This window comes from Alternaria hordeiaustralica (genome assembly GCF_023758085.1).
Source record: "Alternaria hordeiaustralica strain BMP 2776 chromosome Unknown scaffold_20, whole genome shotgun sequence".
NCBI lineage: Eukaryota > Fungi > Ascomycota > Dothideomycetes > Pleosporales > Pleosporaceae > Alternaria > Alternaria hordeiaustralica.
This window is the reverse complement of record NW_026056792.1, coordinates 476,205-503,910: the sequence shown is the minus strand read 5'-3', so window position 1 is coordinate 503,910 and position 27,706 is coordinate 476,205. Positions and strand designations below refer to the sequence as shown.

The 27,706-nt window shown below is 52.4% G+C and overlaps 13 protein-coding genes across 13 annotated transcripts; 7 read left to right on the top strand and 6 right to left on the bottom strand.

The window, feature by feature from the left end:
* Positions 1-290: 290 nt before the first annotated feature.
* J4E84_008271 (uncharacterized protein) lies at positions 291-1,795 on the bottom strand (the record flags this gene model as incomplete). Its single annotated transcript, XM_049390847.1, has 2 exons — positions 291-1,726; positions 1,783-1,795. The coding sequence occupies 2 exons, from the start codon at positions 1,793-1,795 to the stop codon at positions 291-293; spliced, it is 1,449 nt and encodes a 482-aa protein (XP_049241554.1).
* Positions 1,796-4,573: 2,778 nt separating this feature from the next.
* J4E84_008270 (uncharacterized protein) lies at positions 4,574-6,234 on the top strand (the record flags this gene model as incomplete). The annotated part of the gene is made up of 2 exons (XM_049390846.1): positions 4,574-4,786; positions 5,092-6,234. 2 exons carry the CDS (start codon positions 4,574-4,576, stop codon positions 6,232-6,234), a joined length of 1,356 nt encoding a protein of 451 aa, XP_049241553.1.
* A 283-nt stretch (positions 6,235-6,517) lies between these two features.
* On the top strand, positions 6,518-8,723 carry J4E84_008269 (uncharacterized protein; the record flags this gene model as incomplete). The annotated part of the gene is made up of 6 exons (XM_049390845.1): positions 6,518-6,611; positions 6,671-6,930; positions 6,979-7,245; positions 7,300-8,355; positions 8,410-8,523; positions 8,577-8,723. 6 exons carry the CDS (start codon positions 6,518-6,520, stop codon positions 8,721-8,723), a joined length of 1,938 nt encoding a protein of 645 aa, XP_049241552.1.
* A 1,175-nt stretch (positions 8,724-9,898) lies between these two features.
* On the bottom strand, positions 9,899-10,453 carry J4E84_008268 (uncharacterized protein; the record flags this gene model as incomplete). The annotated part of the gene is made up of 3 exons (XM_049390844.1): positions 9,899-9,978; positions 10,067-10,314; positions 10,377-10,453. The coding sequence occupies 3 exons, from the start codon at positions 10,451-10,453 to the stop codon at positions 9,899-9,901; spliced, it is 405 nt and encodes a 134-aa protein (XP_049241551.1).
* A 357-nt stretch (positions 10,454-10,810) lies between these two features.
* On the top strand, positions 10,811-12,148 carry J4E84_008267 (uncharacterized protein; the record flags this gene model as incomplete). Its single annotated transcript, XM_049390843.1, has 4 exons — positions 10,811-11,059; positions 11,193-11,738; positions 11,792-11,927; positions 12,003-12,148. 4 exons carry the CDS (start codon positions 10,811-10,813, stop codon positions 12,146-12,148), a joined length of 1,077 nt encoding a protein of 358 aa, XP_049241550.1.
* A 1,449-nt stretch (positions 12,149-13,597) lies between these two features.
* Positions 13,598-14,600, top strand: J4E84_008266 (uncharacterized protein; the record flags this gene model as incomplete). The annotated part of the gene is made up of 3 exons (XM_049390842.1): positions 13,598-13,791; positions 13,845-13,904; positions 13,961-14,600. 3 exons carry the CDS (start codon positions 13,598-13,600, stop codon positions 14,598-14,600), a joined length of 894 nt encoding a protein of 297 aa, XP_049241549.1.
* Positions 14,601-15,658: 1,058 nt separating this feature from the next.
* On the bottom strand, positions 15,659-16,134 carry J4E84_008265 (uncharacterized protein; the record flags this gene model as incomplete). The annotated part of the gene is made up of 2 exons (XM_049390841.1): positions 15,659-15,844; positions 15,898-16,134. The coding sequence occupies 2 exons, from the start codon at positions 16,132-16,134 to the stop codon at positions 15,659-15,661; spliced, it is 423 nt and encodes a 140-aa protein (XP_049241548.1).
* A 1,831-nt stretch (positions 16,135-17,965) lies between these two features.
* Positions 17,966-18,678, top strand: J4E84_008264 (uncharacterized protein; the record flags this gene model as incomplete). The annotated part of the gene is made up of 3 exons (XM_049390840.1): positions 17,966-18,169; positions 18,235-18,401; positions 18,453-18,678. The coding sequence occupies 3 exons, from the start codon at positions 17,966-17,968 to the stop codon at positions 18,676-18,678; spliced, it is 597 nt and encodes a 198-aa protein (XP_049241547.1).
* Positions 18,679-19,489: 811 nt separating this feature from the next.
* J4E84_008263 (uncharacterized protein) lies at positions 19,490-20,674 on the bottom strand (the record flags this gene model as incomplete). The annotated part of the gene is made up of 4 exons (XM_049390839.1): positions 19,490-19,592; positions 19,654-20,307; positions 20,371-20,497; positions 20,545-20,674. The coding sequence occupies 4 exons, from the start codon at positions 20,672-20,674 to the stop codon at positions 19,490-19,492; spliced, it is 1,014 nt and encodes a 337-aa protein (XP_049241546.1).
* A 1,720-nt stretch (positions 20,675-22,394) lies between these two features.
* On the top strand, positions 22,395-23,124 carry J4E84_008262 (uncharacterized protein; the record flags this gene model as incomplete). The annotated part of the gene is made up of 3 exons (XM_049390838.1): positions 22,395-22,754; positions 22,812-22,913; positions 22,969-23,124. 3 exons carry the CDS (start codon positions 22,395-22,397, stop codon positions 23,122-23,124), a joined length of 618 nt encoding a protein of 205 aa, XP_049241545.1.
* An 80-nt stretch (positions 23,125-23,204) lies between these two features.
* On the bottom strand, positions 23,205-24,077 carry J4E84_008261 (uncharacterized protein; the record flags this gene model as incomplete). Its single annotated transcript, XM_049390837.1, has 2 exons — positions 23,205-23,403; positions 23,674-24,077. 2 exons carry the CDS (start codon positions 24,075-24,077, stop codon positions 23,205-23,207), a joined length of 603 nt encoding a protein of 200 aa, XP_049241544.1.
* A 683-nt stretch (positions 24,078-24,760) lies between these two features.
* On the bottom strand, positions 24,761-25,998 carry J4E84_008260 (uncharacterized protein; the record flags this gene model as incomplete). Its single annotated transcript, XM_049390836.1, has 2 exons — positions 24,761-25,392; positions 25,443-25,998. 2 exons carry the CDS (start codon positions 25,996-25,998, stop codon positions 24,761-24,763), a joined length of 1,188 nt encoding a protein of 395 aa, XP_049241543.1.
* Positions 25,999-26,536: 538 nt separating this feature from the next.
* CAM1 (translation elongation factor EF1B gamma) lies at positions 26,537-27,156 on the top strand (the record flags this gene model as incomplete). Its single annotated transcript, XM_049390835.1, has 4 exons — positions 26,537-26,558; positions 26,686-26,811; positions 26,861-27,073; positions 27,122-27,156. The coding sequence occupies 4 exons, from the start codon at positions 26,537-26,539 to the stop codon at positions 27,154-27,156; spliced, it is 396 nt and encodes a 131-aa protein (XP_049241542.1).
* Positions 27,157-27,706: the final 550 nt, after the last annotated feature.

Genomic DNA, 27,706 nt, shown 5'->3' with positions numbered 1-27,706 from the left:
GGACGGTCTTCATCGTGAATGTACCATTCATGGGATTATGTTTACTTGGGTGCTTCTTCATTGAAGATAGAGGTCTGCAGAGGCCAGATGAAGTTGGAGAAGATGTGCAATTAAAAGAGAGACATGATGGTGGAGGTGGAGAGGTTGAAGTGAGCGGCGACAGAAGAGACCATGGGAATAGGATCAAAGAAGACGTTGTTGTGTTGTCACGGTGACAAATCACCTTGAACACCTTTCAGCGTTAAATTCGAGCGCGAGCGACGTTATGGTCTTACATAAAACTTCGTTCGTCACATACCCCTCCAGCTACTTGCCCTCTCCCACGCGAACGCCGCTTCATAAACACCCACTTCATCCCACCATTTTCCAATGACCTGCATGCTAACCGGTAAAACGACTCCCTTTTCCACTCCAGGGCCTTCCGTGACTGGCAACATACCAATCGGCATCGCCAACACTGGATGCCCACTCTGATTGAACGGCGCCGTGTTGGAAGTCAAGCCGATCTGCTTTCCAATCTGTTCGAGTGGTGTTGCATCAAAGCTCGCATGACTCGTTGCTACATACGGTAGTGTAGGTGTCAACAATATATCGTACTGTGCCAGAGCCGCGTCGTAAGCATCACGAAGCTGTCTTGATAGATTCGTCGCTTTCGCGAGGAGGTTGGGAAATTTTTGTGTAGCGTACAGACCGTTGAGGTAGATGTTCTTCGTAGATGCATATGCTTCGTTCCAGTTGTCCTGGCCCATGGGATGCAGCAATGAGTTCAGCTCGAGCATCTGGTGTCCGCGACGCCCGAACGAGCCTGTGGTTTTCCCGAGAAATCCACCGATTTTCGATATGCCATTCCATATCGCTGCTCCTTTTGAGTGCAGCGGTATCGAGATCTCGGTGACTGTGGCACCAAGGTCTTCGTACTTGGTGACTGCGGTGCGAAAGAGTTGGACCACTCGTGGATCCAAGGCTGGTGTAGAGAGCGACTCAGTAATTATAGCGAATTGCTTGCCTTCCAAGGGTCTGTGCATTGGAGTATTCCTGATGGAACTGTAAACAGGTATCTTGGATGGGTGAGGTGCAGCGAAAGAACGATCGTCAATATTGTCCGTTCCGGCAATAGCTTCGAGAAGTACAGCGTTTTCCAATACTGTCCGTGTCATTGGACCAATGTGATCGTTAGTAGGCTCGTTACTTCCACATCCGGTGTATGGCACAAGGCCAAAGGTAGGCTTTAGGCCAACAATACCACAGTTGGCGGCTGGCACACGGATACTACCACCCTGATCTGCGCCAATTGACCCATCGACCTCGCCCAATGCCACAAGAACAGCTGAGCCGCTCGAGCTTCCTCCAGCGCTATAGCCTTTTGCAAATGGATTTTCCACCACTCCAGTACTCGAAGAGTGGCTTGTTGCAGAATGGCACAAGTTCTCACAGACTGCTTTTCCGAGTATTTCACCGCCAGCTGCTAGGATTCGTGTAGTGACAGCTGCATCAACATTCGGAACATAGCCTTTGACGAAGTTCGTACCCAGTAGCATTGGTACGCCCTTGACGGCAATGTTGTCCTTCAAAGCGAACGTTTTGCCGTAAAGTTTACCGTCGCTCTTAGCTTCCTTGTCAACGATTCTGCACTTCCACGCCCATGCACCATGAGAATTCTCAGATGCTTGCAGGAAATGAACATCTTCTCTGGCAAAGCGTTCCTCATCGACTGGGGGGACATAGTCTATACATCAATGTCAGCTTCCGTCATGACTCGCGACGTGAACCACTATGTCCTACCGTCCATAGCCATTAGTCGTTCACTTGCATCGTGAAATGCGGCAAGTAAGCGTCGATAGTCCTGTTTCTCTTTCTCATCGATGCTGACCCCAAGCTGAGAGCATAGCGCCTGGAGAGTTTCTGTCGTGACAGGGTTGTCATGGCTGGTATCTAGCGAGAAAACCGACATCTCTGGTGAAACCGCAACGCTTTCAAGTAATTAGATCGCGATCGTTTGCCGATGCTACATGTTCGTCATACACTGAATTGCCAGGGGCACTCAGTTATTCATACTGGCAGGCCTGGTGCAGACCCACAGCGGCACTTGTTGATCTGCCATGACTTTAACACCTTGTGACAAATGTTCATTCGTAGCCTACCAGCCACTGATACGTACTTGCCGATATGTTCAGCCGTCTGAATGCTTGCAAGATTGTGTAGTGGAAGCCTCGAAGGAAAGATAACAGTAAAGCGGGGCAGGCGGAACGCTTATTCCCGAGGTCGATCGTCGGGAGAGTCACTTCCGATCAGCAAACAACGAACAGCGCGCCTTGTACCTGATAACTTTTCTGTGTTGTGATTGGTAAGAAACTGCTGATAAGAAATTGACAGGTGAAAAGGAACGGACTTGACGTGCAGTCAAAAGATTGTTGAGTCGTTCCTGGCTGACTCAACTGTGGATAGCCTTGCGACTTGTACGTATTGACACCGCTCTAAAATCCTACGCAGGTAGCATGCGTTGAATCTACGTTTACTCTTCCTCTTGTATTGTGTTCGTGACCGTGATATCGAATATCTGTCTGTCATGGTTCACGTCGAAGAGTCTCTTCAACTCCCCAGAGACTTTGAAGGTGCGCTACCACACAATCTGCAGTTCTCCTCATACTGATCACTATTATAGGTTTTGGCGAAGATGGTCATGACGCACAATGGCCAAACGGCGCCCGCATAGCAGTTTCCTTTGTACTCAACTATGAAGAAGGTGGCGAGAGAAACCCCATGGATGGCGATGGCATTAGCGAACCCTACCTGTGGGAGAAAGGCCCTTCGGGCGGTGGCAGGGAACAGCGCCATTTGAACGGCGAGGTAAGTTCTGGCTGTACGAACTGCATTTGAGACATACACTGACTTCGTACGTCACCTCTGCAGCAAGATTACGAATATGGTAGCAGGTGCGGCGCTTGGCGGATACTACGCCTTATGAAGGAGTTCGGCTGGAACATGACCCTGTGGGCCATTGCAGTGGCCATGGAGAGAAATCCTACGTTTGCAAAAGCTTGCGTAAGAGACGGCCATGAAATTGGGGCTCATGGGTATAGATGGCTAGACATATGGGACTATTCACTTGAAGACGATAAGGCGTATATCAAGAAGACATGCAAAGCCTTGGAAGCGGCAACTGGTACGTCCTACCCGATGCCAAACATCTTGTTCAATACTGACGCGCATACAGGCGAATTTCCGGTAGGAGCATACTTCGGCAGAGGCACGCCAAATACAGCCAGCCTGCTCCCAATCATGTGGAAAGAAATGGGTCACAAAATGCTCTACACATCGGAAGTTTATAATGAAGACTCGCCATATTGGATCGATCTTCCCTGGGAGAAGCAACTGCCTGAATCGGAGAAAGAGGGCCTGTTGATGATGCCGTACAACTACGATTGTAAGCCGCATCTCTACATGACAACATGGCCGATTTAATCTAGTAACATGATTTAGGCAACGACGGAAAGTTTCACATGCTCCCTGGTTTCGTAAGCTCAGCAGGTGCAGTGTACGAGCAGTATCTCAAGGATACGTTTGACTGCTTATACAGAGAAGGCGGTAAGATGATGACCATCCCTTTGCATTCTAGAATAGCTGGTAAGCCAGGAAGGTCGGAGAGTCTGAGAAACTTCATGAACTATATTTCAAGGAAGGAACATGTGTGGGTTGCGACACGCAGGGACATTGCGAAACACTATCGCGAGACTTTTCCTTATAAGTCTGGGTCGAAGACTGGTTGTTCATAGATCTCTTCGTACCTATGGATCTGGATCGAAATGATTATTTGGCCACGCGGATCATGGGCTAGAAGGTATAACAGCCCTCCAAACGTACCCAGATCATGCATTTGGGTGCGCCGATTTCTTACTACACGTGCCACCTGGGCAACCTGGCAAATTAGTCGTGGGGACGCCGCATGGTCTTAAAGGACACATGCAGTCGCTAGAATCGAAATCCCAGATGCAGAGAACCTGTCGCATTCGCTGGATATGCCCGTGCCCGTGAAAACCTGTTGAGTCTTTACTCAGGTACACTATCACCTTTTTGGACAGGTCAACGCACTAGCCTCATTCTTGATCTTTTTGCCCGTCGGCTTCTTTCCTCCCGACGCGTTATCGTCTTATCATCGAAGATCTGCCGTTTTCCCAGCATTGCGAAACCTTGCATAGATAGATGGCTGATAGGAATATTTGTCTGCCGCAATGACGAGATGCGCAATTTGTAGAGGCGATCAAGATGTTTATAGCCTGGCAATCACCTCCCGCCGAACAACCGAGGCTCGAATTGGTATTTGCTCAGGCGTGAGTATTCCTGCGCGGTCATGTCTCGCCTTCTGCAACAAGGCAAGGATGTTTTGAGTTCTCCAAAAACCCTCAAAGTCATAGCGCAAGATACCAGCGATCAAGGCGAAGTACGTTATAACAAAGACCTCCTTCCCAGTCCTCCTGGTAAGCCTTGAAATGCATCTTTCAGCATCTCCAAAAGTTAACACAATGCAGAAGATCGGAGATGGCGCTGGCAACATTACTTCGCATACTATCTGACCATGACATTCAGCCCATCCTCGTACAACCTCGGCGCATCTCTTGTCTCAATCGGTTTACTCTGGTGGCACGGCATGATTGCTGCTATCATCGGCTCCGCCATTCTCACCGTTCTGGTTGTGCTCAATAGTCGCGGCGCTGTCAAGTACTTTCTTGGCTTCCCTGTGTATGTCCGCGCAGCTGCTGGCGTCAGGGGAGCGAGTTTGTACATCGTCGTACGAGCTGTGGTTGCAATCATTTATTTTGCGACGCAGACCTACTATGGAGGCCGTATCACGTCGGTGTTCATGCGGGGTATATTTGGAAATGGTTACAATGATATACCGAACCGCCTCCCAGAGAGTGCGGGGATCACGAGTAGAGATTTGCTGAGCTTCTTCTTGTTTTGGATGGTAGGTACTGTCCACCTTTCTCTCGTTCAAGTCCAAGGCCGACTGAGTATGCTAAAATTAATAGGTTAGTGATATCCATGTACGAACTGTATGTGAGACAAATACTGACTTCGTAAACTCATCTTTAGGCGCAATTACCAGTCATGTTCATTCATCCCACGGTACTTCGACACCTCTTTGTTGTCAAAGCTGTCTATACAACGATTGCACTCTTCGGGGTGCTCGCTTGGGTAATCAGTGCCAATGGGGGCAAAATTGGAAGTTTTACGTACACGACCAAGCAGACTCAGCTCTCGGGCTCAGCTCTGATCTGGCCCATGATACAAGCCATCAATTCCGTTATGGGCGCTCTGGCGCCAGTGCTTATCAATCAGCCTGATATAGCGCGATACGGACATTCCTACGGCGATGTGACATGGAGCCAGGGCTTCGGTATTCTTACCAGTAAAGTACTGGTCATGTTCCTGAGTACCGCAACGACTGCAGCCGCTACACAAGTCCTCGGCCAAAGCTATTGGAACGTATGGGATCTCTACGACGCCATCTTGGATCAATATTGGACTGCTGGAGCTAGAGCAGGGATAGTATTTGCGTCTTTCGGTATGATGCTCGCTGTACTTGTCACCAATGCAGGAAGCAACTCGCTTCCCGTTGGTGCCGATCTTACAGGAATCTTCCCTCGATGGTTGACCATTGTGCGGGGCCAGGTACTCTGCGCGATTCTGGCACCCTTACTTGTTCCATGGAAGATTATCGCCTCGGCGACTGCGTTCTTGACGTTCCTCGGAAGTTACACTGTATTTCTGATGCCGATCTGCGCGTGCATGATTGTCGACTACTGGCTCGTTCGAAAGGGTAACTTGCATGTTCCCTCATTGTACACGACTGCATCCGAAAGCCCGTACTCGTACTGCAAAGGCTGGAATATGCGCATGCTGGCTGCGTGGACAGCTGGGGTTGCCTTCACGGTCCATGGCGTCGCGGGGTCTTTGGATGCTGATTCTGTCGCCGAGGCTAGCAAGAATATGTACAAGCTTGGCTTTCTACTATCTCTGTTCATGGGCGGCTTGGTTTATTACAGCTTGTGCCTCATCTGGCCGGTGAAAATGGTGCCTCGAGGGGCAGGGGGAGAGCTGGGGTTTGAAGCGTTGGCAGCGAACGAAGGTTTCTTCGACGACGAGAATGTAGGAACTATCACGGGCGTACGGGAAGGCGAAGAAGTGCATGAGACGCAGCACGGCGCTGCGGATAGCAAAGGGTTTGTCTGTTAATTCCATGACATAGCTGTGAGTAAGCAAGTGTAACGTGACGTGGCGGGGCGTCGTGCATGCAGCTGGAGGTGTGGCTGGTCGACAAGCTTGGACCACGCGCAACGTCACTGCCACTGCCGGGAGAGCGTGGGAGCTTCACCATGTCCAAGGCAAACATCTCAACGTCGACGCTTGGTACTGCCTGACTCTGCTCGTTGTACCAACAGGCGCTACCATTGTTCCGCCCAGTGAGCGCGACAACTACACCACCACCACCATCACCACCACCACCACCGCCGCCGACATGTGGGACGACGAGGACAACAATCCGTATGGATCCTTTGCCCGCCATGACTCCAACACGTCCGATATTCCCGGGCTAGCGTCGCCCGCTGCCCGTAAGGCTTCTACCTACTGTCTGAAGCAACCGCCAGCATCACTAGCTGACATGACCAAGTGCCGTACCGCCCCGCGACGCCGCCCTCGGAGGCGTCGTCGCCCGCACAAGAATCGCCCGAGTATGTCTCTCAGCGCGACATGAGCGACGTCGACTACAACGAGCAGGACCAAGACCACGCAGACCCAAAGGCGCCTAAGAAGGGCGGGTACGATGCGCGCGTGGAACAATGGCTGTACGAGCACCCCGAGCAACTCGTCTTGATCACGAGCGCGGGCAAGGACGGTGTGAACTACATCCAGTACACCATCAACTGCGGTGTATGTTAGCCAGGCTGCTGGGGAGCCGCGCAGCTGACACATGGACAGGGCCTCGAAGTCAAGCGCCGATACTCTGAATTTGCATCCCTGCGCGCCGAACTGGTCAGACTTCACCCCACGCTCATCGTACCTCCCATCCCCGAGAAGCATACCATGGCCGACTACGCCGCCAAGCCGACAAAGGCGAAGGAGGATGCCGGCATAATAGAGCTGCGGAAGCGCATGCTGGCTGTCTTCCTTAACAGGTGTAGGAAGATGCAGGATATACTACAAGATGGCGTCTTCTGGCGGTTCCTCGATCCCTACACAAGTTGGGTAGGCTTCGTTCTCTTGTAAATACCAACCCCTTCAACTGACTTGCTCCTGTAGGCAGACGTACTCAACAGCCCGCCTGTTTCCAATATCCCCAAACAGATCCTCAAAGCACCTCCACTCGATGCCGCGAACCCTTCCCAAGCCCACAGCTACCTTCCAGTCCCCTCGTCTTCCGCCAAATTGAAGTCGGGCGGTACCATATCTAGCTCGGGTACTCCTGTCTCACCAGCCAACAACGCAGCCCTACCTTCAGCAGCCGCGCATACGACACCGGGTCCTGCCATTTTCGGTCGTTTCCCTCCTGAGACGCGCAATATGTCGGAAGAGGAGTTGGATCCATACTTTGTTAGCTTCGAGAACTCGTCCAAAGACCTAGAACACCTGCTGCAAGGACCAATGGAGAAGGTCAACAGACGACTGCTCATGCACCTGGGCAATTGGGGAGAGGACATGGCAGATCTTGGCGCTCGATTCAATGCCTTTTCGCTATCTGAACAGACGCAGTCTCTCGCTGCAGCCATTGAAAAGACGGGACAAGCTGTCGACTCTACGTACATTGCGACGACCGAACTCTCTTCGTCTCTCAGCGCAGGCTTCTCGGAGCCTATGCGTGAGAGCGCGCAATTTGCCGGCATCGTACGTTCTACCTTGAGATATCGAGTGCTCAAGCGGATACAGGAGGACATGACAAAGGACGAACTTGAGAAGAAGCGCAATCTACTCGAATCCCTCGAACGCAGTGAAGCAGAGTCGAAACGATTAGAACAACATCTGAGTGGCGTCGGCCATCAACCTGCCCGAAGTCGCGCTGCATCCAACAGCTCACACCGAAGCATCGGCGAGGCGGAGCAACCACGTAGATCGGACGAGGATAGGGCGTCGATTGATTCCGACTTCCCACCTACACATGGCGACACACCATCCAGCGCACAGGGCGCACCTGATAATCAGTCACCGCCTAGTAGCCCGCACAAGAAGACTGCAAGTGGGAATTTCGTCACCAACAAGCTGTTTGGGTCCATTACACATGCTTTCAGGGGTATGGCAGACGTAGATCCTGAAAAGACTCGAAGAGATCAGATCGGCAAGACACGGGATAGTATGGTACAGGTAGGCTTAATATGTCATTTGTGAAGACACTTGGAGATACTGACCATTACGCAGCTCGAACAAGCGCTGACTGTGGCCGAGAAAGACACCAAAGACGCAAGTGCGGGTGTGATGAAGGACCTGCGACGATTCCAGAGCGAAAAGGAGGACGATTTACGGCGTTACATGGTATGTCTCGGTCTTTACCTAGTGCTCTTGAAAGCCGCTAAGAACAACTGCAGATGGAGTTCGCTCAATGCCATATCGATTGGGCGAAACGAAACAAGGCGGCTTGGGAAGAAGCTAAAGCCGAAGTTGAGAATATTGCGCCACAGCCCTCAGAAGAATACCCCAGGAGATCTGAGGACTTTGAAGCCCGAGAGCAGTGATGGCGCGTGCCATGTCTGTCTGTGTACACCTGGCGATGCATCCTTTGAGCGATTGCGCACCTGTATTGAATATGGCGAGTAGTAATTCAAAGTATAATAACAGTCGTTTGCTTTACCATGTACAACTACTCAGAACTACAACGTAGCTTCGTCGAACTTCAATCACCAGCTTATTGTGGAAATGTTCCCTTAGATGCGCTCATTGAGCGTGCTGATAGGAGAGCATTCTGAGATCACTCTACACATATCACAAGGACGGTGATGTCTGAGCATGAGAATGCCAGCTGCCAGGGTGGTTTTATACGACAAGATAGCTCCATGGACGATACTGTGAAATAGAGCTCAACGCAATTCTACATAAGAGAGCTCCAGCAGCCTTGATCTCTTCCCCCTTGTTACGCTAACCATTTACACCCTGCTTCTAGTCAATGTGTTCTGTTACTGTTACATCGCCAAAAACCTACTTTTCCACGGATCCCCCCAATCAGGCCTTCTTGCTCTTCTACACAGCTTCAACAATTGCGAACTCGGCAACAAGATTCAGGGACACAGGTCGCTTCGAACGTTGGATAGTATGCTGCTCACGGATTTGAGGGTTTGGAAAAGGACAGGGGTGAGGACTTGGAAGGAAACGCGACAGCGATCATGAGTACGGAAGGTATTAGGTGCAAGGGGTGGAGGAAGGCCAGGGATAAACATGGTTGCTCTGCGAGGATTGGATCAAACAGGACGGGTGATGCGCAGGCAGCGAGGACGACGGTCTGACTGGTGGCTAGTGACTGTGCAAGATATAGAGTAACGTCATCTCCTCATGGCCGCAAGTCATGACACAGGTTTGATAGTCTCAAAGAGGTCATCTGTATCCGTTCGTAGACACATAGGATTGGCAGTGGCCGGGGTAAACCATGTGGAAATCGGGCGAGTGGCAAAATAGTTGGGGGATCGTAAAGTCCATGATATGCATTGATGGTTAGCAGACAATTGATCTCAAACGCCATCCGTCTTGTCGTTCCCATCCGCAAGAGTTTTACAGGCGCTCGTAGATATACATGCCGATGCCCGCAGAAGCAACTCCGTATCCACCGTGAGGAAGAACCAGGCGAACCAGTAGTTGTAGAGAAACCGCCACTCGACTCCAGCCATGACCTTCGTAGTCATCATCAGTGTGCACCCGCTTATTTCTTGTCCTTCTTCGCACCGCCCTTGGACTTGGCTGTGCCCCGGAACTCCTTCATCCTGTTCTTGCGCTGCTTGCCTGTTGTCCAGTCAGTATGTGTCATGTATCAACATGCAGATCCATCGCCATAATTGCGACACCATGCATAGACGCAGGGAAGACGTACGCTGCTGCCTGCTGGCCTTCTCGACCTTGGTGGCCATGCCGTAGCGTACTAGCCTGTAGCGGGGCTCGAACTTCTTCATGGCTTCGGCGCTGTCATAGATAAGAGCGAAGCCGGTGCTCTTGCCGCCACCAAAGTGTGTCTTGAAACCGAATACGGAGACATCGTCCTTCTTGGCCTTGTACAGCTCACCGAGCTTGCCACGGAGTTCGTCCTTGGAAACGTTTGCGCGGTTGGGGTGAAGGACATCGCTGTAGTATTCCCGTCAGACTCAATCCCCCGCAACTGTGTACTCGGCGTTTCCTGCACTTACACGACCATCTGACGACGTCCGAGGAGAGGGTTGCGGATGAACTTGCGCGTGCGCAGAGTAACTTGAGAGTCGGCCATGTTGGGAGGATTCGACCTGCAACACGACAATTAGCCGTGAGTCACAAGTACAATAGGGCGGGCTTGGGTCTGCAATGGACGTACTGGACAGAGATCGATCTTGCTGTTGTCGATTACCTGTGGTTAGCTGGCGGCAAGATGGAGATGTCGAATTTGCTGCGTCGTGTCGGCGGTCGGCAGTGCGCCTCGCTTAGTCTGCCAAGGCGCCCCGCTACAAAGTTACGTAAGCAGATGCGTGCTTGGATGTTCTTTCCCCTCGTCAAAATCAGAACATACAGCTAGGCTGCACGACTAGGGAGGCTGAGACACATTGAAATATTCTAGCTTACGTGCCGAACAAAAACTATTGTCGCTTCCATGGACGCTCCGTCCAACCTACCGCAGCTACTTATCTTGCAACGCCAGTATTTCCAGCTGGTCGAACCACACCAATTAAGATGGCCAGATGATGCGATACTAAAAGCGCCAAACGTACAAGTGTGGCTCTTCCACAATCTGTTCGATGCAGCCAATATCACATCACTACCCCCGGGCCGCTATCGGTTGAGGATTCTCAAACAACTTGTCGCAAAACTCGAGAGGTCGATCACCGACCCGGAGGAGGATGTATGGTCTCCTATCTCCTCACCATGGCTTTGCCTTCGCTGTAGCCAGCCATCTATCAAGTCATAATAATCATCTTGCAATCGCAAAGATTCCATGCAGCACTTGCTGACCTTTCTCTTCGTCCCAATTATAGGAAATCTCAGATGACATTATGGAAGCGATGACTATTCTGCTTGTTGCTGATCTGCCCTCCGAAGCCGATGCAGCTCAGCAAAAAGCATTCGTGACGTACTCTTACCCCCATCATTCAATCGATGATAGCGTAACGCACGAACGTACGGTAACGCTACTTGAAGCGCGATCCGTCATCTCCTCGTCTGGAACGACTGGTCTCAGAACTTGGGAAGCCGCCTTGCTACTCGGGTCGCATCTCGCGTCCGAGGCTGGCCGACCGTTTGTATCCGGGAAGAGATTGTTTGAACTTGGCGCAGGAACTGGAATGCTGTCCATTCTTTGCGCGAAGCACTTGGGGGCGACCGGCGTGGTTGCCACAGATGGCGACGAGGCTGTTGTCGATGCCATCAGAACAAATCTTTTTCTCAACGGACTTGATGTCGATGACACGTCCCGGATTCAAGTGCGGACAGCCGCGCTGAGGTGGGGCCATCCCATTGACGCAGCGACCTTTCCCGAAGACTATGGCATGAGCGTACCAGATGTTGTAGTGGGAGCAGACGTCGTAAGTCATCGTCATTGCAGTCTCGTGGAGAAGTGGATCTGACAACGTCGCAGACATACGACAAGTCCGTCATTCCGCGATTGGTCTCGACTCTGGGAGAATTCTTCTACTTGAACCCAGCGCTCGAAGCTCTGATATCTGCGACGATTCGCAACGAAGAAACGTTCGAGACCTTTCTGAACGCGTGTAGTGGGTCTCTCCACGTCTTGTTTTCCTGGCCATGTTACGACATCGGGCGAGTTGTTGCTGACTTTTGTGGGGTAGGGCGGAACCGTTTCAGCTTCGAGCAGGTTGATTGCCCACCGGTGCCTGAACACCAACAGAAAGGGCCGTTTTATCCAACTTCGACCCCGATCCAACTGTGGCGTGTCACTAGAGGGCGATACATGGACGATGCGTTTTCTGTTTGAGACCAAGGTGTCGAGAGAGAAAACTCTTGACCGACATATGAAGGTACATAGACGCTGATGGTGGCGGATTGCAGCATAAAGAAAGGTGTGTATTTTGAAGCCTAAGAGATTTTCTGGTGATTCACCATGTTCGAGACGGTGAAGGCCCTTCTGAAGACCCGGTTGGCTCTTTTGTTGCGCGGCCGCTAGGATAGAGTTATGCGAGTAGACAATGGACCCGCATCTAGTTATGCACAGTCAAAAGTCACTCAACCGGAGTGCTTCAGAGATGCGAATTATCGGCAAGGAACACACTCTATGTATAGCGGCTCGCAAGCCGACTGGTGAGCTGGATGAAGCCGCGAAAAAAGCTGTTCAAAGCCCGACTAAGGCGTGGTGAGTCGATTGCGAAAGAGGAGCCGCGCCCTGTTACCGAACGGAAGGCTGTGATAGATACGCAATATGGCTTCATTGTGTTGAGAGAGCTCGCACCCGAGTGGGCAGTGGTGTGTAGTGATGGTGCCCGCTGCGAGTCGCACCGAGTTGCACAAGAACGTGGACCTTTGGTGGTCTTCCCGTGTGCATGCTCGGCCCGCAATTCGCTGCAACACGACGGCTGCGACGTTTCCATGCACAGCGCTGCAACGGCGAAAGGATGCACTCTGGCCAGGCTTCCCCGCCGTGGCTACACCGGCAAAGATTGAGTTGTAGCAAGGCACCGTGGTGGATGCGAGTGGGGGCCAGTAGGGAGGAGTCAGCGGGCAGCGGGTGCCGCTATGGCGTGCTAGATGATCTCAATGGCTCCATCGTGATGGCTATCACGAATCATCCCCACACGCGCAACCATATCCCGACCGCATATCTAGGCCGTCGTCGTCAACCATGTTCTAGAACTGCCCTCAGGTACTCGCAGGCGCCGGTCTCGTAATTACTTATTGACCGCAATCCCGCACTCCTCTTGCTATCGATCTCGGATACATAGCTTGTTATCCTGCCGCTGAAAGCCGCCTGCCCCGTGGAAATACTCGGCTTTGCTGTCTCTCACGAACTGCTGCTTATCGCCGCGCACCCCAGCCCAGCCCAACCCGCGCATCGTTCCCGGAACTATACTGCACTCTATCCTTCCTTCCTTCCGACGTCGCACGTCCCGTGTCTGTTGAAGTAAGCTCGTTCTCCTGGCTTCTTGGTGTCGCCTCTCAACCTCGTCGATCGATCAAGGCCCCTTCTTGTACATCGTCACGATCTAGACACGCACTATCGTGTTCCTGGCTAAGACGTTGGCGCAGAACCCAAGCGATAAGGATCCTAAACAAAGCCACGCACGAACCTTCCGTCATATCAGCAGCTGGTACTCGGCGGCCTGTGTCACCGCTTCTTTGCTGCCCTACTTCCAGCCCTGTAACGACATCGTGCACCGTGCACCGTGCGCGATTACCACAGTGAGGCTTTTAAAGTTCTTCTGCATCCATCATGGCCACACATCACGTTCGTCACCCGTCTCATCAATCCAAAAAGTCGCAGCCAGCGCACGCACGGCCCTCTAGGCCTCTGTCAAAGCGGACCCAGTCCCACGGCACCAAAGCCGCCTCCAAAGCCGTTCATTACAAAGAGACTGCATCCGACGAGGACGAGGACTCAATGGCCGTGAGTTTTTTGAACTACTGGTATGTTGTCGTCATCCGAGTCCTCGCGACTGCGCACTAATCTTGTGTTGCAGCACCGTCTGCGAGAAGCAAATTATTGTTCCCAGTAACTCTGTGCTCTATTGCTCGGAAAGGTATGGCCCACACCCACTCTATGACGCACAGGCCACCCACTGACATGCACACGTAGCTGCAAGAAAAAGGACACCGAGAAGAGCCTTACCTATTCATACGATCATTACTCACCGCCAACTACGCCATTTGCCAACTTCACGTTCGACGAGTTTGCCTTTCGCGACATTGTACCTCAGCGCTCCCCCACTCAGCCTGAGTCAAAACGCTCGTCATGTGCCTTCTCCGACATCTCGTCAGACGATAACAGCGTCGACCGGTGTCAGCGTTTCGACTCGGAGGCATCAAAATATCTCCGCAAATTCCAATCACCTGTCTACTTCCCCGATACCGTTCGACCGCGCTACAGCCGTAGCTCTACTTCACAAATCAGCTTTAGCGCCGCCCCCTCGCTGTCACACACCCCAGCCTCGTCAGTGAGCTACTCGCTGCCATACACGCCCGCCACTACGCGACCTCTTCCACCCAGGACTAAGCCGTCGCATAGTGGGTCTTACGGAGCCAAATCAATTGACCTCGTTACCCCAGTGACGGCTCCATCGAGTCCAAAGTCATATTCGCACAAATCGGCGGCTTCCATATCAAGGACGTCTGCTAGTACAATTGAAGGCGAGATCTTCTACGCCAAGTCACCAGTTCCTGAGCCATCATTCGCTAGTGGCAGTCTTGGTCGATTACTTGCTTCAACACCTCGTTAAACAAGTGCTGTCTCGAGGACGCTTGATCACAAATCGCCACTCGGGTTTTTTAACACAACCTTTTCTAATAGCAGGCCACGAGCGCTTGGCTATGCGGGCGTAGCCTCGATACTCTTGGGACATGTACATTTCGTTTCCACAACAAAAGTCTTTTGGTCATCGCGTAGATGGCCCTCCTTTGCGAATAGCGATATACCAACAAGCCTTTAGATCTCATGGAGAAATTAGGATGCATGTAAGTAGATAGAAACAATGAATAGATGTCAGTGCCAATGTCACGCACATTCAATCTACGCAACCGTCTCCGCAATGTAGGCTAGCATTGCCCGCCACCATCACTGCAGCCTTTCATTAAGAAGGCTATAGATCCGAGAAGAAGAAATTGGGATAACAAAGCCGGCGAATCTGGTAACTCCCCTCTACCAGTGTCCACCGAAAGCGTAATAACGACCAGCCTTCCATAGCCTTCTCAACAACCTCAAACATTTGTTGCATCTCCTTATCCGAACTTTCCACACCCCTGCAATCTCCTCGTCATCTCATACTTTCCATATACGCAACGGTCTTGTAATTTGTCGATCACGACTAGGTATACACGCAACATAGAAGAGGAGAGCGTATAGAAAGGTTAGTCATCAGCGAAGGTGTAGAATCTCCTGAACACTTACTATTCACAAGAGCTATGCCGAAAAGAGTAAACTTGGGCTTATCCTACCCCGCAGCTGCATGGCTGCGACTCGCACAGTGAAGGGGAGGGGGGAGGATGATCAAGAAGCTCACAAAAAGTGTGAAGACTTTGTGGACTCTGGCGTCATTAAGGCCGGCAATGGTAGACATTTACATCAACAGATAAATAACGCCTCTCTTTATGGCAAGCAGACCTGCATCCTATATGGACTATGAATTAAGTAAGGAATGTATGTACAAACGCCACCGCATGCAAATAAGGAACGCTATGCTATGCAATACCTCATCCGGAATCCTGTAAATACACATTATCGGATGTTTCTCGTGATCCTCCCTCTCCAATCATCATCGTTTGTAGCAGAGCGCAGTGCTTATAACCCGCAGTTACTAGTAGCGACCTGAGCGTACTGGGCATCGATACGTCCCAGAGCCGCAGCCTGGCCGTTTGTAAGCTCGTCCATGGCTGCCTTGGCGAGGTTGAAGCCTTGAGCAGCATGGTCGACGGCGAGAACGTAGATGGTCTTTCCGTTGTAGGTAACGCCGTAGCATGTACCACACTAGTATGTATTGTTAGACAATGAAGATGAGGAAATGTAGTAAGTGTACGTACCTGTGGGCTGTTCCATCCAGCAACACCCATATATCCACCGATTTTAGGGAAACCAGCAACGTTGGCTTGAGTTTGCCAGTTGTACTTTGTGATGAGGCCGTTGGAGCCGTCCGAGCAGGCGAGCGAGGTCAAGGCGCGGCTGCCGTCATCGTAGCCAGTATCGTAGCTGACAGTGATGGCCGAAGCCAGACTGGCAAAACCAAGGATTGCCGCTGAGGTGATGCTGGAGAACTGCATGATTTGTTGGTAGATGGGTAGAGGCTTAGAGAATGGAGGTTTGGAAGTCGGAGGGCTGGTTACTGATGATACGTGTCTTGCAGTTGCGGGTACATTGCCATTTATACCATCCGCCATCTCGAAGCCTCCACTCTACGATCCGAGGCTTCCACCTCGTCTTTCGTCACAATGGCAATCTATACAGGGTGCCCAAGCGCGAACGCGAGCGACATCCCGGAATGACTTACCATTTCGACAGCACTAGCTTCAGCGGTCAAAGCAGATGACCATGAAATAGCGGCGTTTGGTGTAGGTTAGCACAGATAAGCTTATAGCGCCAAAAGACACGAGAATTAATGCGGAGAGTTGCGATATTTTTGGCACGCTAGCAGCGGGAGAGGCTTTCACTAGCTATAAACGGTCCAGTAGACGAGGAAAAGGCCCGGAGATACGGATGGTTGCATTCAATGTGCCATAATAAGTAGCCACGGACAGCGATCAATAAAACGATGCTGCACCCCACCGGCACGCGTGCACGATAAATCTCACGAGATTTAGGTATGATGTCGTGACCGGACGGGGTCTGAAGGCGACGCACGTATAGTCTCGGAAGTGGCGGCAGCCAAAGCCACGTCGACGAACACGGAATCTGACTACCACCGTCAGAGCGTCACACACGATGCAGTAATTGTTGTTGCTCAGGGGAGGACGTCGTCGAGTTCGCTGTCCGTTAGGGTAGCGCTCACACCAGCAACGATTACCTTGGTCAGCAGATGAACCTTGGAAGCGTCGATTCACCGCCCATGCAGACCCCCATTTCGGCATTCACGACACGAGATACAACCGTAGCGTTTTCCGATTGAAGTTCGACCAGAATGTTCTCCCTGGGAGCTGCGATCTCGTGAGAGCGGAGCCTTGACCTTGGAACACAGCCGCGGAACAAAGCGTCGGTTCATTCGGTATACCAGGCCCGTGGACGCTTTGACTTCCGAAGGCACGAAGCAACCACGTGCAGATAGAACCTTGGAACGGTCGCCACGCTTTGCGCAACGGAGGAAGGTGCCGAGGAAACTTGGTGGTATGTCATGAGATCTGGCCGTTCGGAAAATGTGTGGCAGCGCCGAGTGCAGCACCAGAAGCTGTTGACGCTGTTGCTTGTTGCGCTAGTCTTTCGGGTGACGGAGAATTTCTCAAAGCGGAGCCAACGGCTCGTTAGCTACCTACGCTCCAGATATCGCGATGGTAGGTGTCCACTGTCACGGCAGTCGCTATGGATCCACGCATGTCACGGGTGAGATGACAGGGCGGAAATAGCGCACGACTTCCGTGCACGCTCTCCAAAACATCTCGCGTTCCATCAACGACCAACAGCGAGTTTCATCCCTTGGCCAGAAACGCATTTGCCATGGAAATAAGGGTCTGGTCTTAGCTCCTGGACAGCCACAGGATCGGCCTCAGGCTCGAAACAGCCATACCCGAGCGGCAAGTGGCTCAATACAGGCGCCCATGGCAAACATAGCCAGTAGCAGACCTCTGCATTGTGACACGTTGACCGCCCTGTTTCCCCAGATCTCGCTTCAAGCGTTCAGGCGTCAAGAAAGCGTGCCTTCGCGACGCCTGAAGTCTCGAAGGTGTTATGGCATGGCATGCGTATACCGATTGATCCGCTCAACAGGCGGCAACTGTTTCTCTATATACTATATAATGGACGCAAATGTGCTCATTTGGCTCGGCAGGCAGGTCCACGTTCTTCTCTTCTCACTACCAATTACACACCAAGACAACCTTCGTTTCTACCCGCATTTTCTTAATTCCCAAACGAGCTAGTCTCTTTACCAACAAACCAACCATAATGCATTTCTCAACCATCTTCGCTGCTTCGGCCATGGCCAGCGCTACCTTCGCAATGGATCACAAGGTCATTGTCGGCAACAAGGCTGGCGATCTTGTCTTCAAGCCAGACAGCCTCAAGGCCGCTGAGGGCGACACTGTCACCTTCTCGTTCTGGCCCAAGAACCACTCCGTCGCTCAGGCTACCTTCGCCAACCCTTGCCAGGTAAGATTCTCCATATACGAACTGCGTGTGGGACATACACTGACTTCGTACGTCCAAATTTAAAGCCTATGGACGGTGGCTTCTTCTCCGGTTTTGTTCCGACATCTGATATGGAGAGCGTCGCCAGCACAACCTTCACCTATGAGGTCAAGAATGCTTCAGCTCCCGTCTGGTTTTACTGCTCTCAGGGCATGCATTGCCAGAATGGCATGGTCGGTGTTATCAACCCCCCGTAAGTTTTCCGCTTATCTTGTAGTCGCTTGCTTTCACTGACATTGTCTAGGGCGTCTGGTCCCAACACTCTTGATGCATTCAAGAACGCTTCTGAGAAGGCCACCGAAAACGTATCGCCTACATCAACCGCCGGCACTGGTGGTAAGCTCAACGAAAACGGTACTTCAACATCCGAGTCACCTTCACCTTCTTCAGCAACAGGTGCTGCGTCCCATCTCGCTGGCAGCGCTGTGTTCGCGGGTATGACGGGTCTGTTCACCTTCTTCATGCTCTAAGCGATCGAGCTTGTAGTGCGAAGCAACTGTTATACCCCAGCAAAGATGGAACGAAGCTCTGGCAGACAATGTGCATTAGTATGGTGGAACACCATCAAGAGAAAGTGGCAAAGTATAGGTATTCTTGGTGTTAATTGTATATGAGTATTGAATGAACTAGTCAAAACTCCAACTATGTACGATCGTGTAGTGAGCACTGCTAATTGGGTAACGTACAGAGCTGCATACATGTTGGTCATAGCAGCATGACTGCTAAACGATGGCGGAGTCTAGGTGGCCTGTTAAGAGTCAGCGAAAGCTGTCGAAAACAAGCAGAAGTGTAATGTGAGGTTGAAATGCAAATCAGACATCCAAGGAAGGTATTCGCGCTCATTGACCATCTAAAGTAGGTTCGATTGATGGCTAGCGTGGAAACTGCGAATGTGGAATGCTTTTCATCATGGTGCAGGGACGGGAAGTTGGGAGAGCAGTAGTACTTACAAGAGCAAGTGCTCAAAGCAGAGAAACTGGTGTCAATGAGCATGCGACACAGGGGCGAGCGCTGGATACGCTTGCAGCTGCAGAAGAAGAAGAAGAAGAAGCACGTGAACTGAAGCAGAGTGCAGGAAGCTAAAAACTTTTAAGTGGACCCGACCGGGGTTATGTTTCGCCGGGGCCGCAGAAACTTGTTGATGTTCAGCGCATGCATGTGCTTGTAATGCCGGACGTGGCTTCTAGAGGAACTGCCTGGACACAATCACTCAGAGCTATGCCCCGGTTTCGACATGTTGTTGTCACATGTTCGTTGTGTGGGCTAGTGTTCCGATAGGGCTCACAACTCAATCACAACCTTGCGAAAGCTGACACCCTCCTTCTGCTTCTTGTAGCCCTCCGCCACAGCGTCGAGTCCCTTTCCAACTACCAGTGGTTCTGGGCTAAAGGTACGTGCGCGAAGTCAGTGTATGCCTCACACGCACTTGGTACATAGATACTTACACAGCTTTTAGTGTACCCCTTTCCAGCGCCTCTGGCACCCACCGAGCCCAGACAACGTCACCGACGTACTTGTCCGCCAGCGCTACACTTGGACCGAAGACGCTTGTGCCCTCGATACCTTTTGGAAGGCCCTCTGCATCAGGCAGCACAGAGCCATAACGTCCACCGAGCTTCTCGTATACTGGTGCCCAGGCAGCCGCAGCATCCGGTGTACCAATGGCGTCACAAACACCCGCGAATTCCGTGCCTTCGAGAGCGGCGATGATGTCGTGGGCGACCTTGGGGTCCTTGTAGTCAAAGGCTGCTGTTGCGCCCAGGCCTTTGAGCTTCTCTAGGTTGTGCTTGCTCGCTACGCTGACGACCTTTACACCGGCACCCGCGGCTAGCTGAATTGCAGTCGCTCCAACGCTGCTCGAGCCGCCCCATACCAACACTGATTTGCCCGTAGAAGAGGGGTTGGAGGATGGCAAGGGTAACGCGAGGGTCTCCTTCTTGAAGAGGCATGCGGCGGCAGTGGAGACGGCAAGAGGTAGCACCGAGGCCTCGGCGAACGTCATGTGCGATGGAATCTTCGATACGACGAGCGCGTTGCAAGCAGTGTAGAGCTGAAATCCACCGTGCGCGGGGTCGTTAGTCACGAGTGAGAACGCGTGTCTGTACCATGCTGTTAGTTCACAGCCCCGCGGAAGCTCTCAAGGTTGAAGGCGGAAGACGAACCCTAGCACCCGGTCGCCCTTGGTAACGTGTGTAACGCCCTCGCCAACTTCGTGCACCTCACCAGCGACGTCAGTACCACAGACGTTGGGATACTTTTGCAGGAAGATGCCGTAGTCCTGGATTTTCCCTGCTCTAATTAGCAACTCATTCCTACTAGAAAATGCAGATACTCACAATCTACGGGGTTAACGGCAACGGCGTGGTTCTTAATAACAACCTCGCCCTTGCCTGCCTTTGGCATGGGAGCTTCCTTGACCTGGAGCTGGCCCTTTGCTTCTGGGATCCATGCTGCTTTGTTTGACATGATGGTGGTAATTCTTGAAAGATATTGTTTCTTGGGAGCAGAGTACAGACACAGATGTGAGGCAAAAACGATGGCTTGTACCTAACTAACGAAAGAAGAGACAGCACCGGTGTACGACGGCGCAACACGCTCGCCGATGCCGTCTACCCACCTTCGATTACTGAGCCTCGGTAGATCTCCAGTTCATGCACACAGATCGAACCCCACATTACGCTTTGTTTTCGAACGTGACTACAGATCTGTTTAGCATGTTAACTGGTGAGCTGGTTATGCGGTGACGTTATCTGAGCAATGATGATGTATAGCGCTATGTCATCGTTGGTGGATTTAAACGGAGTTTGGTCGGCTTGTTCCATGCGCACGGTTCTAGCCGGGGAGTGCCACGAGTGAACACCAACAGAAACGAGAAGAAAAAGAAACAGTAGAGTAATATGAGATTACGTTGCGGGTTGAAAAGAGTTTCGGTTTCGGAGTACTTTTTGGATTCTACGCAATCGCGTTCTTGCTCTGACACGTGGCTATTTAGTTACTGCTTGGAAGCCTAAATTGCATGTGATTTGGGTTCTTGAACAGACTTGATGTCTTCTACTTTATTCATACATTTCAGGTCTTCCCCTTGCGATCTATATACAAACTATTGTTGAACCCTGGCTACTTACGCCAAGATTCGAGTCAAGAAGGTATACATGCAACAGGTTGTGCTTGCAAGTAGCTCTCTGCATAGTTCGCTCTATCTGTTAACTCTTCTTTTGGTTTTATTGGACAAGACAAGCTTTTAGCCTGAAGTGTATTCTCTCACATTGCGATTTTTTTGCGGGGCATGCGGGCGTGTGTAGATACAGACTCAATTACACATCAACAGCTTGTTGTCACCCCATACACAATATTGTCTATCACAGCCTGTAATTCATAACGGCCCATTGCTTTAGAGATTGCAATAGATTCAGGGACTGCATGAGGCTACGCTGGATGCGATCATGAACTCGTTAATGTCTGGTATTTGCTTAACCTATCAAGCGTAAAAGGCGAGATGTGTTAGGTATTCCAATTCATCTCGGCTCCTTATTCCAAAACTGTTGGCTTATGTTGTCCTGCCTCATTTACGATCTCTGCAGATTTCATGTGCCTCCTGTTCGGCCGAGCGTTGTCATAGGTGTGCAGCGTGTACGCCACCAAAATTTCTCAAGAAGCAGCCTGTCCAGGGCTCCGTGGGCTGCTGCCACAACTCGGCCACTCGTGCGCGGCTTAATATTGGGAGGTATGAAGCTCCAGGTCCTCTCCTACCAGGAAATCGAGAAGTTAAGTAAGTGACAAAACCGCGGCAAAGGCCTCGTAAAGGCTGAGAGAGCGATAAGCGTGCTGCCGAGTCATTTGTGACGCGTATCAAGCCACCGTCTGATTCAAGCGCCAATGCCCCGACAAGCGCAGTAGGTAGCAACACCAACCAATGTGGAGTGGCATTGCAACGGCGCAGCCGAAGCAGATGGCCATGCCGCACTCCGATTGACTTTTGTTGGTTTTCCACCACTACAACCACCCTGCCACGAAACCGTCCGTGAGCGCCTCGCCGAAACGCCCGCGTACTGCGATGCTTACTTGGCCTCGCTGATCTGCATCTCGCAATCGGTCCTGCGACCTGATCCCCACCATCCTCATCAACTACCTAGACAGCGACTCTCCGCCGGCTTTCCTCGCGGTCCAAGATACCTTCTTCGCCACGATGAAGCTACCTCCCATCGCGGTAGCCTGTCTTTCCGCTCTCGCCATAGACTCATGCAGCAACGTCATCGCGCAACGCTTGAAAGCATGGAACGAATCTAAGCCCTTCGTCTTCGACCGCGTCCTCTTTACCCAGTTCGCCATCATGGTCGTACTCACCGCGCCCATCAACTACCACTGGCAGAATTGGCTCGAGCGCGCGTTTCCGGGCTGGAAGACCGTCAAGCAAACAAGGGCTGTAGGCGAAGGTGAAGAGGAGAAGGGCATAATGCTGAGAGGTGATGGAGAAGGAAAGGGCATTGTGGAAGAAGAGGTTAGAGTGAGGAACTGGTGGAATATTTTCAAGAAGTGGTTTACGGACGTGAGTGGCCTATGCTCCAATTGTGGTGACGGATTAAAGCTTACTCGCGAGATACAGTGCATAACCATGGGCGCGCTACTGAACCAGTCAATGTTCCTGATTCTGATTGGTCTCATGAAGGGCAAGACAGTTGCGATGATTGGGCAGGACTTCAGAAACGTAAGTAGGCCCTCTGCCGAAGGGCTGCTGTGTGCAGTGCTAATACTTAAAACAGGAGCTCTTCGGTCTCATCTTCGATTCGTACAAGGTCTGGCCGATTGCCAACTTCTTTAGCACCACCTTCATCCCTGTCGAGCGTCGTATTGTCTTCCTCAGCTTCTGCGGTTTACTGTGGAACATATATCTGAGTCTGGTGGCAGCTCGATTGTAGACGTACCAAGACGCAACATACCAGATTCCGCTTAGAATAAACACAAGGAGGATGAGGACTGCGTTACGCTGGTATCTAGATCAAGTAGACATGTTACCACTCCTCGGCCCCTTCTTCCAAGCTTCCATAACCGCTGCCCAATATTTGTTCTCGTCCTCCCTGATATGACCACAGTGCGGACTTTTCTCAAACTGCACCTTTGTCACATCCCATCCCTTTGCCTTGGCAAGATCAGCGTGCTCATCTGCCTCCTCAAACCGAACCATCGTATCCGAACGACTATACAAATACAGACGCGGTACATTGGTATCAAACACCGATTCATCGTTCAGTTCTCGGCAGAGAACTACCATCATATTCTCCCTTCCCGTAGTCTTGTCTGCAATAAATGTGAGGACAAGGAGAAGATGAACCAGCGCCCCACCAAACCAACCCCAAAACGTGTTTCTGGGAAGGGATGCGGATATGGCTGCATGGCTCTGCATCCACGGGCCTTTGGTCGGACTGGAATCGAGAATCTGTGCTTGCATTGGTAGCACTGTACCATACTTCTTTTTCCATGCTTTTGCAAATTCATTGACTTGATTCCCGCCGCCGTTTGAGAAACTATGGACAAGGATGCGTCCTCCTGAAGCGGTATGTTCGGCTACAAGATCTGTTGTTGGCTCGAGCAAAGTGGCGTAGGACGAGGTACGGCGGAACATGTCTGGGGTGAAGCATCGTACCAGCAGGATGCGGGATGTTGGGAAAAGCTTCTGGTAGGCAAGTGTGTATTTGGCGATGTACTTTGCGGCCGCAGCGTTCCAAGTGAAGAGTAGGATGAGCGGAGTTTGCTCTGCGAGTTGGGATAGGTATGATGATGATGTCCAGAGATATGTGTTGTGACCTATCTTTTGAAAATCGGATAGCGGTGTTACCATGTCTGCAACGGGTGGAGAGGTTGATGGCTCCATTGCTGCGTGTGAACAAGGAAGCTGGTATGATGAGGTATATAGACGCCTAGGCAGATATGTATACTACATTGCGTCTTGTTAGCTAATTGTCAACGACGCGACGACCTTCTTTAGAGCAGGTCTTCGAAACACAGCCTCGAAAGAACACGCTTCCTCGTAATTCACGTACGATTTGCTAGTAATGATACGGCCATAGAGCGAGCAGGTTGCTTCATCAGCTGAGCCAGAGAACACAGAGACGTCAATTGGTAATGATATAAAAGTCCTTCCCAGGAATGCACGTTTAATAGCACGAGTTGAATTCACGACCTTGGCGTAGAAGAGCAACCGAGCCGAGGTACCACCATTATTGGCTATTTACGTCCACTCTCGCAACACACACCGAGTTGAATCTACGCGACTTACACTTTTGAGTTCTGAGACTATGGGGCCTTGCATTGTGCAGTCTGACATGGTGGTGCCTAAACCGCAGTCTGGTTCTGACCCAACGCCCATGCAGCTGTGGGGCTCACCGTTGCACCCGCCTGCGCCACCCCGATAGCGATGCTTACGCCGCCCTCGCCCACCGCTGCACTCTATCCTGCAGCAAATCTGATGCCTGATTACTTGGAAGTAGAGGTGGCTGTTGAGCGTGTAGTCTGATGTGAAGTGAGAAGATGATTGGAAATAGTATATGGGAGAGCTCAGCTTGACATGTATTTATCTAGTGGGTCGCTTCTCGTCCCCTGCCACAAGCGCCGCCTCCTGCGATGCCATATGCGACTTGTGCGCGTGCTTGTTGATTGTCGTCTGTATCCCATTGCCATGGCCATGGCGGGCGGAACGTCAGGTACTTGTGGAGCGGCGGGCGTATTATTTGCTCCTTTCCTGCCCAATTTGAGCGACAGTAGTATGAAAACAGCTGCGATCAAGATGGCTAGCAGTAGCATAATCTTCCTCTTGATGGTGCGCTTCTGGTATCCAGAGGCGACGTTGAGCTCCTTGTCGGCTTCTTTGACGTCTCGCGACATGTTCTCTACATTGTAATCTATGCGATCGAGCATGCTGCCCTGATCGATGACCATGGTCTGCAGCTCTTGGAAGATGTTTGCTAGCTCGATGATGCCTTGGGCGATGTCTTCGATTTCGCGCTCGCGCTGAGCAATGATTGCTTGATTGGGGTCGTGGCGCATGCGCTGTTGCTTTGTCTGGAGGAGAGTGGACTGGGAGAAGGAGCGATCGGCGTCCGACTCTTGCAAGGCAGGGTCGTTGTAGGGGTTTTGGACGGGTGTTGCAACGCGGAAGGGCGAGGTGAAGCCGCCAAGGTCGCGTAGTTCTCGACAGACTGTTAGCATAGCCAGGGCTGCGAGGCGGGGGTTGTCTCACTCTTGAGGTAGGCAGCCTGCTTCTTGCGGAACATGGCACTGACATGGCCGACGCGGGTTGCCAGTGCGATTTTGAGGTTCTGGGCCATGACGTCTTCGCCCTGGGCGATGCTGCCCTGCTGTTGTGCGTCGCGGACCATGGCGTCGATGCGCTTGAGGGCTTGCTGGCACTTTTGGAAGAGGCGCGTGATGGCCTGGGTGAGATGCTCAATGTCGCGCTCCTCGCGCCTCTTGACGTCTTCGTCGTCGAAGCCAGGCAGCACGTGCTTCTGGTGCAGCTGGTCGAGCTTGCGTGTCTGCGTGGCGATGTCGGCGAGGTGCTGGGTGATTTCGTCCTGCACGTCGAGCCAGCGCGGAGGCAGCAGGTCCATCTCAATCACGGCGTCGCCGTCGTCGTGGTAGGCGCCGCTGGACATGAGGCCCTGGCGCTCCTCGGACACGCGCGTGCTGTCGCCCAGGCCATTGGGGCGCGGGCGGGCATGGCGCGTCTTCTGCTGGGGGTGGTGGGCGTAGGACTGGCGGTAGGATATGAAGAGGTTGGTTCGGTCCCGCCACATGCTGGGCTGGCGAGGGTCAGCCTGAGAGGACGGCCAGACTGTGAGTGACGGCCGCTTCGCAGGCGTGTCGGCGGCTGAGGTGCGGTGCGCCGGCGAGGGAGCCGCCTTCCCGCTCTGGGCGACGCTAGGCCAGCTCCCCAACAGACGGCCGTCTGACAGCCTGCTCCACTCCAGCCCATCTTGCCCAGCCGCAAACACTACGGGACCCTCCTTCACACCACACCTGCGCCTCTGCTCTATCCACCGCCCCAGCCCATCGTCGCCCAGCAGCCCAGCACCCTTCACCCTCGCACCCACCACCCACCACCCAGAGACAACATGGTGTGTAGCCCCGCCCGCCCGCGCGCCCTCGCACATACCCCGCCCTGCAAAACACGACGACCGCACGCCCGCCCCCAGCCCGGCGCATTGCTAACACTGCCCTCTAGGCCGATTCTCTCACCGAGGAGCAGGTCTCCGAGTTCAAGGAGGCCTTCTCTCTGTTTGTAAGTGGCCGCCCAGCCCTGCCTGCCACCCAACACCAGCTAACCACCTTGCGATGCAGGACAAGGACGGCGATGGTCAGTACTCTCCGTCGCCTGCACCACCCACACCTTGCCCCCCTGGGAGCGCCCTCGTTCCTGCCCACGCAACCGCACTCCGCACTAGACACCCGAGTTTGACCCCGCTGACGATGATGCCTCACAGGCCAAATCACCACCAAGGAGCTGGGCACCGTCATGCGCTCGCTCGGCCAAAATCCCAGCGAGTCTGAGCTCCAGGACATGATCAACGAGGTGGATGCCGACAACAACGGCACCATTGACTTCCCAGGCACCTCTCCCTCCCACTTCTGCCACACCCCCGCTCTAACCTCGTGCAGAATTCCTGACCATGATGGCCCGCAAGATGAAGGACACCGACTCCGAGGAGGAGATCCGGGAGGCCTTCAAGGTCTTCGACCGCGACAACAACGGCTTCATCTCCGCCGCCGAGCTGCGCCACGTCATGACTTCTATCGGCGAGAAATTGACCGATGACGAGGTTGACGAGATGATCCGGGAGGCCGACCAGGACGGCGACGGCCGAATTGACTGTACGTCCTGTTAGCTGCCATCACACGTGTCGCTCTAACACAATCCAGACAACGAGTTCGTCCAGCTCATGATGCAGAAGTAAGCCTCTGAAGTTGCGAGGTGGAATGACTACATGTATTGCGATGGTAGCACGGCTGAGAGTTGATGTCGACGAGTGACGGCACAGTTTGACCTACTTGGCGTGTCGTGTCTTTGTACCCCGGATTCGGTTGCTTGTAACCCGAGTCGCCCGGCTTGTTTGTCAGCGTCTGCAGGGAATTGTCTCCTATACCTATCCTCAATTCACATTCTCACGTATTTACCCCAACTTTCACTTTGGTGCAGAGCCTCTCCTGAATGGTCTTGAGCCACACTCAAGCCTTCGGGTTTTTGCAAGACACGCAGGGCCATGAGGCGGTGCATACCCGGACAAGCTTTGACCGCTTAGCCTGCGGGTCCTTTGCTGATCAGTCTCCATGGACACGAATGCGCGTCTTCCAAGGGTAAACCTTCTTCCTCTGCCCAACTGTGCTGCGGATTGCGATCTTCGGCTGCTTCATTGCGATTGCCCTACGCCCCTCCCCCATGATGATCAACGCATCTGCGTCCACCACAGTGAGACAATATGGCAACCTCGCACAAGACACATAGAT